Below are 11,157 nucleotides of genomic sequence, written 5' to 3' on the forward strand. Positions count from 1 at the left end.
GCAGCCCCACCACCTCTTCCTGTTGGAAAATATACGGATTTTCCTGCAGCTTCGGCGACATCCCCGCAGCCCAGGGCACAGCAAGGCTTCAGCGCTGGAAGGGGCCTGGGCTCGGGCACCTTCCAGCAGGCTCCACGGGGACCACAGGCACCCGGAGCCTGCAGCAGCCCTTCCCATCAAAGACCTTCTGGCAAAGCCCACCATCCCCAGGAGCAGCTCCTGTCCTGTATTTATCCTCCCAGGAGAGCTCCTGCCCCAGCAGCTGCCCCTGTAAGGCTGAGGACACACAGCAGCCCCCCGGCCCAGCAGGGCACAGCCAGAAATAACAAGGCACAGAGCACACCTCGGCTTCCATCTCGTTTTGCCAAGAGTCACCTGATTGTGAGGGGAAAAGGCTGAGCAGCACAACCCCCTAACAACTTCCAGGTGTCCCTTTTCTAGATCAGGTTCATTAACATTCCTCATTAACACCTGTGGGGCACCACCTGTCAGCAGTTGCCTCTCAGGTGTGGCATCAGATACAACATTTTCCTATTTAAAGTAAAATAAAAGGAAGGGGGCTCATGTGTGTGTAAGTTGTGTCCTGGGATGAGGGTTCTTGGTTAAAAAAACACAGGTATTCTCTGGGCAGCAGCCACAACACTTTTATACTGTGTATTTTTACCTCCACTCAGCATGAAAGAACATGGAATTAGGGACCAAATATTAAACTCTTACAAAACCGAAGTGTTATGGTCAGCATGGGCTGCTGTGTGCTCATTCCTGGAGAGGAGCAGAAAAGCACAAAGAACTGTTTTCCATCACTTACTCGTTACCACTGTACCTCTTTGAACGGGGTGTCCTTCACCATTGACAGCTCTGGCAGTTTGTGGTGGAGTTACAGCCGGTGAAGCAGGTGAAAAGCACAAGCCCAGGGAGGTCAGCAGAGCTCAGCCCCAAACTCTGCTCTGGCAGTCAGAGCTTTCGCACTGCTTCATGAGCTGCAGGACCCCCAGTGCCTCCAACCACCCCCATATGGCACTGGCAGGGTCAGATGTCACCATCACATCAGAGAACCCTTTAGGTTCTAAAGACCTTTATGATATCAAGTCCAACCATTAACCCAGCTCTAAGCCGTATCCCTAAGCACCACATCCACATTTGAATTTTCAATACCTCCAGAGTTAGGGACTGCACCACTTCCCTGAACAGCCTATGCCATTGCTTGGCAAGCCTTTCAAGGTGATGAAATGTTTCCAAATATCCAATCCATTGATGCAACTTGAGTCCATTTCCTCATTTCCTATCACTTGCTGCTTGGGAAAAGAGAGGTCAAGCAGATATAAGGGTGTTCTGAAGAACAAAACAGGTCACCACTCAATCAAGTAAGTTAGTACACCTAAAGACACCAGCTGACTGAGTGTGCAAGGTGTCTGATTTTAGTAAATTGACTGAATAATTGAGATCTGAAGGGCTGATCCCAGATCGCTACAGCAAACGTACATAGGAACCACCAGTGGCAAATAAGCAAGCGATGAAAGCTGCCAACAGTGATCCTCAAAGTTACATAAACACCAAATATGTCACTTTTCCATTTTATGTCTCCCATGATAAACTGTTATGAGACATGCACATGGCTTGAAACAGATAATTGTTGATAACCCTGACTGGTGGGAGAAGGAGCCATCTGGCAGATGGAAAACAAGAAGGTGCCAAGAATTTAGCAGACTAGGGGGCCTGCGAATTTATGCATAGAGGTCTGCAGAGAGGAATATTTAGACAAAAGTTCAGCAACTCTGTTTCTATCTATACACAAAACAAATTGGAACATCAAAACTATCTGAATAATTATGAAAATTATTCCTGTTTGAAATTCATCTTCAAACTGTGAGGAAAATCAGTGAATCTAAATCTGTGAACTTAGAAGTGAGGAATTCTTTCTGCATATCATGATTAATCACAAATGGGTACAGCACATAGCATCACATTTCTTCTTCTGTCCTTCAGGTTTCTATCCTCACTGCCTTTAACATGCAAATGCCTTTATTCATCCTCTCCTGACCTTGCAGCATGGTATCATTTGTTTCTTTCAATTTTCCTTAACAGTATTTCTTTCTTCTTATAGCAGAGAAAGAGCAATGTCTGATAAGCCTCGCTTTGTATTCCCTTCCTTTCTTCTAAGTGAATTTCTTTTGCCTTTGCTCTCCTCTTTATCCCTCCTGGGTAGAACAAGGGATATTGCTGGATGCAGCATTCTAATTGTGAATCCACATTTTTCCACTGAGATCACTGCTCATTAGCCACTTTGCTGCTGACCCTTTGCAACAGCTGAGCTGCAGCCAACATCTCTTACAGCTAAAGGGAAGTGAGGACATGACCCACATCAGTAGTCACAGGCAAAACACAATGTTAATAAATTTATGTAACATATTTAGTGATTTTGGGGCTGGTTTTGCTGAAGCATCATGGATCACCACAAGGACCACGGAGCACTGAGTTTGTCCAGGGAAATTGTGCAGTCTCTGTCCTTGCAGCTTTACAAGACCCACCAAGATAAAACCTGCAGCAACCTAGTTTGATCTCATAAGCTGACCCTGCTTCAAGCAATAGTTTGGACCAGAAACCCCCAAAGGCCCCCTCCAATACAAATTTATGAGACCATGACTTCCAGAGGCACCCTGAAATATAACTCTCACTGACTCCTGCATAATATTCCAAGGCCAGTGAAAATGGCACATGCAGATATTCTTCAAAATCACACTTAAAGCTTACTAGAATCTTCAGATTTCTTAATATTGTATCTGTGGAGCTCCTTCCAGTTATTAACTTTCACTTCAACTGATGCTGGGACAAAGGTGGCTCAGCAGATCCTTTGTCACTCAGGCTGCTTCACTAATAATATTTAATTTGGGGAGTTCCTGCAACCACATTTTCATATTGTTTTTCAGCATGAAAGTCCTATTCCACTCAAATCCCATCAGAATAATGAAATTATATCCAGACAGAAGTTTGCAGTACCTCATACTAAAAGCCCTGCAGGCTGTGCTGGCTACTCACCAATTTTTCTGAGAGGAAGAGATGCTAACCCACCACTCAACCTCAAATCCCTTTCCATCACCCTGTTTATAACAAGCATATTCCTGTCTCAGAACTGCACTGGACATCGGAGAGCTCACCCACATCAGTTGGTGTAAATGTGTCTCTCACATACAAGATTTTCTTCTGTGAAGAAATAATACACATATTTTAAACCTTTGTGTTTTAGTGCAGAAGCAGATTATTCTTTAATCCCAGTTCTCTCATTTTCAAGGCCATTATATTATGATTATTTTTTCATAGCTTTCATGGTGTTGATCTGTGTGAGGAATTCCAGCTCTTCATGGATCGAGGGAAGACAGGACACTTACATTTTGCACTGATTCTCACTGAATTTGCAATGACCCACACTCTGCACAGTCAATAATGCAGGGTCGTTCTTGTGTTCCTTTCATAATCTCATGATGCAGGGAGCCCCAAGCTGCAAGTTAAAGTAAATACAAAGAAATTTTCCAATTTGCAAATACAAAACAGTCTGTGTTGTACCAATTCTATGCATTTTCTTTGCAAAAATGATAACTTACATGCAGGACCATGGATGTCATGACAGAGAAGAGCTGTTATTTAGACTCATTAACAGAACTCATTTGTTGCCAGGGAACCCAAATAAACCAGATAAACCTTATTTTTTACTGTAAATGTGTGCAATATAATGAGTATTGCTGAAATGTTATCCTATGTATTCTTTAATTATAAAACGTGCACATTTTTGTAAGATCTTGCTCAGGATCTCTGATACAGAATGCAAACCCTATGTCCTGACTGCCAGGATAACTTAGCAGAAAGCACAGACAGTTTAAGTCAGATACATCAATGGCAAGCAGTCTCACATTCTCTTAGAGCCTCCAAATTAAATCTGCTTACCTTATTCATATGCATAATTCCAGCAGAGCAATATTTATACAACACCCTTAACTGAAATGGCAGTAGAATAACATTTTTGATCCATTCAATGAAGTAACAACAGAGGCAGCATTTGCCCCATGTCTGTTCATGTAAAGCAGCCCCACAGCTGGGCACAGCTGGCATTCACCTCTCCAAAGGCACCCATACCTGCATTTATGGGATGCACAGGAGCAAAGCTGGAACACCAACTCTTAGACCACCTGTGAGGTGTGCAAGGGCTCACATAAACATTAAACACCTTTCATTTTCAGCACACCACTGGCAAATACAAATGAAGGGGGAAATAATCTCACTAGTCTTCTCATGGCCTACAGGATGAGAAACACTTGTTTCAGGATTGCTTATAACCATCAGTATTTCACCTCTGAAGATCCAAGTTCTAATCATAATGGAAATACAAGGTTTGTGGGTTTAAATTATGTTCCTCTTCCCAATCATGGCATGATGTTTCATGTCTGACAAATTACAAAGTGATTGGAAAAATAAGGGACTTCCTCCTTTTGTTAAGAAAGAATGAAAGATACTTGATCTAACATTTTTTTCATTGTCAGCTCCGAGGTTAGCAGCAGCAACTTGCACACTTTCACAATGTTGTGGTTTCGTTGATTCAGTGGAAGACAGAGAGTTTTCCTGTTTTCATGCACTGAGTGATCACTGCAATTTACCACACCTGTTTGATGTTCTGGCTTTGTTCACAGCAGAAAGCAACACGTAGTAGCTGCCCATTGGCCCTTCTCTTCCATCAAACCAACGTGCCAAGTCTTCAGAAGCATCTCCCTCCCATGCAGCTGAGTGCACCCTGTACCTTGTTTATGCTATTGATTCTTCACCAATACAAGCATTAGCTTCAGCTGAAAAAGCACACTGTAATTATTAAATCAGACAGAAAGCAAACCCAGGACTATATTCAAGCTTAAAAGTCAAGTTTATTCTGACCACAGCTAGCTGTCCCTCCTCACAAAAGGAAAACTTCTTTTGTAACCATGTCATCTTTCTGATACCCTATTTTTTAAAACTTTTTTTCAATCTGTTTGGCTTGTTAAAGTTCCTCTACTTCTATTTCCTGAATACAAAAAAGGGGTAAAAATCATCTTTTAATTGTCAGTTGTTCACATACATATTTAATAGAGCAGCACTAAACATAGGGTTTAGCCCACCAGCGTTTTACACAAGCAGGATCCCATTCAGTTCTCCTGAAGCTTTACCTGAACAAACATGCAGTCCTTTATTTTCACAAAATGAACATTGCATTATTTCTTCTGTTCACCACAGCACACCAGGGCACAGTTGTACAGGGCACAGTATGTCGGGTGATTCCTTGCTGCACTGTCGTAGGTGGCGCTCAAACTATGGACCAGATTCAGACGCTGTAACTCTACTGGCAGTGTTTGTATCGGGAAAGTGAAGCAGGTGCTTGTCATGCACCACTATTAGAAAAGCAGCAAGTGCTCTCTCAGAATGACAGGATGAGCTCTTTAACATAATTAGGAGCCAAAGGACATTTTTGGAAGCTAAGTCAATTGGGCTCATCTGTTTCACACTCCCAGAGGCAATCAATTCCTGTTCACTTTACTCATCCTGAAAACCTTCCCCAAAAAAGACCAAGGAATTTTGCGCGCAGAAATGACCATGCATCAGCTCCCAAATCAAAGGAGCTGTTGCTGTAACATGCTGCCATGGAAAGGTCCCATCAGGAGACCCAAGCACAGCTCCCCGCTGGCGGCACGGGAGCCGAGGCGCTGGCATGTCCCGGACAGGGCTGGCGTTCCATGGGCAGCTCCCGGCTCCAGCCGCCCGCCCTGCCCACAGCAGCGCTGCTGGAGCACAGACAGACCAGGCCAGGCCAGGCCAGGGGGAGCAGGCAGCCTCAGAAAGCAGGCACGGAGAAAAAGCAAGCACCGTGCTCTACAAGCAGGTCAGATTTTCAATCACTGTTCCCGGACACTGAAGAAAATAAAAAACCCTGCTGGGTACAGTCCAAAGCCAAACACCCAAAATCCTCTCAGCACTGCACTGAACATGCACAGTGGTAACACAAAACACATCATTCCACAACAACACGAGTACCTTAATCTGTGTTTGAAATACCAAACTAACTATGCCTCATGTTTCTAGCACTGCTCTCTGGAATCTGGGACTACATCCTAGCAGGCCAATTAAAAGATCTCCCATTGCTAGATTTTGTTATTTCACTGATGGTGAAAATGAGCTAAGGGAAACAACATGTAATGCAGTCATTCAGCAAGTGTATAGGCAACCTTATGCAATAATCTTTTAACTAGTTTATTAAATGTTTTTCCTTTTCAGAATAAATTCAACATCTAATGCCAAAATTTCATCAAGAACTCAAAAATCTTAGTAGCCAGTTATCAGCTGTTTGAGTTACAAGAAATAGACATATTACACATCACTAAAATTTTCACACATACACCCACACATACACACACACGTATCAGCATCCTGTTTATATTATTTTCACATATCAATCTCCTTTTTCCTACTCATACTCTTCACATTTTCTGAAGGCACAACACCCAAATAGGCAATGTAAAATGTACTTCCTGTAGAAAAGTCTGTAGTCTCCTAAGAGAACAGTTTGGCAAAACTACGTTTGTTTAAAAACTCAAGTTCCAAAATGAGCCTTCAAAGAGCAGCAGAGAACACCAAGATTAAAAACTACTTAGGGTGTCTGCACTATTCTTATGCAACACACCACTTAACCTTTAATAAATCAGGACTTTTCCCCAGAAATTACAAAAGCAGAAGTAGTAAAATCTCTTTTTTTTTCTTTTTTTTTGTTTAATCATTAAGTTTTAACGATGGGACAGACTCTAGGCAGAGCTCCCAGAAAGAGCCAGACCACCATCTGGCTCCACCACAGAGCAATGACAATTCACAGGCAATGAGTCTCCAACCAGCGCTCTGAAATCAAACGCTGGGCTGGCTCCATAAAAGCTCTGTTACAGCCATGAACACACAGCTGTACATTTCCTCCCTCTTCATACATAAATATACCCTCAGACACAGACAAAGGGAAAAAATAAATCATTTTATGCATTTTTTCTATGCTTCCCTGCTCTGCCTGTTACCAATCAATGTCAAGAAATATCTTACATCTTATGTTTTGTTAGCACTATAGAATATATAGAATATATATAATTTTATTTTTGTTGTCACACATGCTAATGTTTCCAGTATGATAAATGTCTTTTTAAATCCTGCATTTCTTGTCACGCTGTAGATCCACTTCTATTTGACAGTGACTCCTGGACATACATGTCAAGACAAAAATAAATACTGCTGCGATGGCAAACGTTTTAAAACTCTTAGGACACTAATACAGTGGCACTTGAAAGACTTTTAAAATACAACAGAAAAGACAATAGTTAAATAGAAACCTGCTTTGACACAGCCATGAAACCTGCACTACACTTGCAAGATCTGTATTTGTTTCTGCAGGAGCAGCTCCTGATCTTTGAACACATCAAATGTTGCACTCCAGCCCTCCGCCCATACCCTTTAAGAAGTCCACGTTGTTATTTTAAGCAAGCATCCCCTCAAGCTGTACATAAGCAACACTGTATTTCCCAAACAATTGAGGTAATTATAAAAATGAATATCATTTATTATTTTCTTTTATTACTATCATGTCTGAACATTTGCTTTCATACAAAAGTCTGATTATCAGCATTATGTTTTCCAAGGGCATCCCCTCCGCACCAAGGGAGATAAAGATGTGTTAGGAACTGTGCAAGAGTTTTTGTTACCATCTTCAAACCCACAAGAACTTCATGAACACGATATTGGTGCAGAATAACTGCCTGGCGTTTTAGAGAAGGTGGAAGGGGCTTCATACAGATTTTCAGTTCCACTTGATTTTTTTTTAAACCGCATCTAACTCAATGCAACGGGGGCGGGTAAAAAAAAAAAAAAAAAAAAAAAAAAACAAAAAGAAAAAAAAAAAAACCAACAAAAAAAACCAAAACACCACGAAATCATCACATTACTGTAAGTTACCCTTCAGCAGTCTTTGGAGGAAATCGGAGACCAGGCTGCTTTTCCCGGCTCCCTCCCTCCCTCCAGGCAGCCGGAGCGGCTCCTCTGCCCGGGCGCCCGGCGGACGCCGCTGCCCCGTCACAGCCGCGGCTTCCTGAGCAACGTTCTGCTGAGGTCCTTCACCTCCTCGGGGCTGCCGACCCGCTCGTAGCCCAGCAGGGCCATGGGCTGGTGGCAGTACTCCTCGACCTGCTTGATCTGCTGGTAGCTGAGCGCAGTCCTCCAGGCACTCAGCGCCTGGGTGGCGTTCCTGGCCGACACCACGAACGGCTTGGAGGAGTAGCCGGGGCCACTGGTCATGTTGAGGGCGAACTTCTCCATCTCCGGGCTGACTGCCAGGTTCACAAAGCCGTACACCTGCCGCAGGGTCTTGATGGGCTCCACCACCAGGTCCTCGTAGCGCACGGCCATGTAATTGCCCTGGAGCCAGTCAGGGGGGTGCAGAGCAGTCTGCAGGGTCTTGGCCATGCTGCTGCAGATGACCTCCATGGCACCCAGGGCATGGTAGTCCGAGCCGCCCGCCTCCTTCTTCCCGCCCAGCTTGTGGCCAGCATCAAGGAAGGGCATGCGGTGGATGTGGGGGTCTCGGCTCCTCACCACCTGCAGGCTCTCCCGGATGAGGCCGTGCCGGGACTTGATGCGGGAGCTGGCGACGGCCCGGGGGTCCCGCACCAGATGGATGACTTTGAGGTCCAGGGTCGGGTCCCGCATGAGCGGGGCCAGGACGGCCAGGTCAAAGACACGCACGCCCTTGATGACCAGCGTGTGGTACTTGTGGCATTCCTCCTGGAAGCGGCTGAGGCGCTGCGGGGGACACTTTTTGCACACCCGGTCGTCCACCATCCCCACCACCTCCTTGCGATAGGCCGGGCAGAGGGGCGAGGAGCAGATGACCTTGTTGGTGGCCGCCCCAAAGATGCCGAGCGTGGTGAGGTTCTTGCCGGCGCCCGCCGTGCTGTAGAGCTGGAAGACGGAGAGGTCGCATCGGTACAGGGAGCTCAGCATGTCGCGGGCCGCCCCTTGCAGCGAGACGGCGTCACCGGGGTACAGCTTCTGCCAGACGTGCCACACCGGCTCGTAGAGGAAAAAGACCTCGGGGTTCTGGTTGAAGAGCTCCCCGAAGAAGGACGAGCCAGAGCGCCAGGTGGTGAAGACATAGACCAGCTGCCGCCGGGCGCCCGCCGGGCCGCGGCTCCCGGCCGGTGGCGGCGGCGGCGGGGGGTGGTGGCGGGGGGCGCCGCCGCAGCGCAGCTCACGGCGGCCGCCGGGGCGAGGCGGAACCGCGCTCCGCTCCGCCCCACAGTGCGGGGAGGCAGCGAGGGGCGGGCGGGGGCTGCGCCGCCCCGACAGAGCGCATCGCTCCCGCCCCGCCCCCGCCGCGCCGGGAGAGCTCCGGTGCCGCCGCCGCCACCGAGGGGCGGCCCCGATTGGCGGCGCCCGCCCCGCGCTCGCCATTGGCGGCTCCGCCGCCCGACCTCGGGATGCGGCGCCCCGCCCGCTCCGGCCGACCGCCCCCGGGGAGAGCCCGGGCTGATCGGCACCGATCCCGACCCCGGCCGGGCCCCGCACCGCCGGAGGCGGTGGGCGCTGCTGGGAGCCCCTCTCCGCTCTGCCGGGGCGCTGCCGTCAGCCCAGCCCGGCGGGAGGCTCCTCGCCGGATACCCCTCGCACAGCGGAGCTGCGCCGGTAACGGGAAAACCAGAAGAGGGGGGCAAGATCCCTGAAAGGCCTGAGAGGATTCCGGGGCCAGCCCCGCCGCCCTTATCTTGGTTTGTGCAGAAACTCGGAGTTCTCAAAGGTTCTCCAAAACGTTTAAAAAAACCCCTCACACTGGATCTTCCTGGCAGAGCTCAGCACAAATCCATCCGCCCGCAGTTCTTCACAGTGTTTTTATAGCCGGTGTCCGGTCACCGGGCGGCCCCTTCGGTGCTGGAGTGGCCGGAGCGCGGTGCTGGCCCGCGAGTGCCGGGGAGAGCCCAGCGCAGCCCCGCTCCTGCCCCGGCCCCGCGAGCACCGAGCCGGCAGCTGGCCGGCGATGGGCCCCGAGACTCCCTGCCCCAGGTGGGAGCGGAAACGAGCAGCGCTTTCTCCTGTGTCCTGGCGACACAGCGCTGTGCGAAGGGCAGTGGTGCGGCTCCAGGCAGCAGCGATGCTTTAAAGACGACCACATCCCCAAAAGGCGCCTGCAAAGTGCGCGGAGTGGCGGGTCCCGCAGAGACAGCGCACTTGTGGGGCACAGGCTTCCCCATGGGCTTCTGGCAAAGCTCAGTGACTCTTACAGAATTTTCTCAGCGGTTTCCTCCGCCCCCGACCGAGCTCGGAGCGCTCCGGGGCTGCTCACGAGTTACAGAAGCATTTCGCGGCTCTCTCCTGTGCTTTGCTTTCTGTACCCAGCAGCTCTCGCACTGGTGCAGCGTTTCCCAGCACGCACAGACACACACGGCCCATCGCCCCGGGCAGCTGGGAGCCTGGAGCGCTGGGGGCTGCCCCTGGCTCAGACCATCCACAACAGATGACACTGGGGAGATTTTGCTGGAAGGTTTATTAACAGCACGGATCTGACACTACAGCAAAAGGTTTTACACTCAGAGAGCAGATAAAGCACAAATTCACTCGCTGTGTGCCTTGCCTGGTAGCACGCTATTTAATAAATGCAAGAAAACAGCGTAAGAGGGTGAAGGAGCTAAATGTGTAAGCAATCTTCATATCGCTTATCAAAACATTTCAATACTCCTCCCACACTTTCTGCAGGGATGTTATCAGCCAAGGTCCCTTTCTGGAAAAACTTCTAAGCCCCTTCCAGCCTCAAAGCCAAGGGTAAGATCTGTAGCAGGAGGGCTCCTCTCTCCGAGCCTTGCCAGGGCAGGGTGGCAGCGGGTTGGGAGCAGGGAGCGCCCCTGGTGTGCGACACGGCCATCAGAGCACACAGGCCAACTCAGGACCCGCCCGCAAGCTGCCAGTGATTCTGGCGGCAGCGTGCAAATGTCACTGTGACTTTTCATACAGAAGTGATTTGTTAATAGCAGACTTTAAATGACCATTAAATATTCAAGAAGTCTCTATTTCATCAAAGTGAGGGGGAAGGGGAAGCCATTTTTTTACCCTACGTTACTCCAGAGG

General features: G+C 48.4%; 1 protein-coding gene across 1 annotated transcript; it reads right to left on the reverse strand.

Moving 5' to 3' along the window:
* Positions 1-4,883: 4,883 nt before the first annotated feature.
* CHST2 (carbohydrate sulfotransferase 2) lies at positions 4,884-9,492 on the reverse strand. The gene has a single exon (XM_041475633.1). The coding sequence runs from the start codon at positions 9,490-9,492 to the stop codon at positions 8,116-8,118; it is 1,377 nt and encodes a 458-aa protein (XP_041331567.1). The 3' UTR covers positions 4,884-8,115.
* Between the last annotated feature and the right edge of the window lie 1,665 nt (positions 9,493-11,157).

Source organism: Pyrgilauda ruficollis, unplaced genomic scaffold (genome assembly GCF_017590135.1).
Source record: "Pyrgilauda ruficollis isolate IOZ18807 unplaced genomic scaffold, ASM1759013v1 scaffold36, whole genome shotgun sequence".
NCBI lineage: Eukaryota > Metazoa > Chordata > Aves > Passeriformes > Passeridae > Pyrgilauda > Pyrgilauda ruficollis.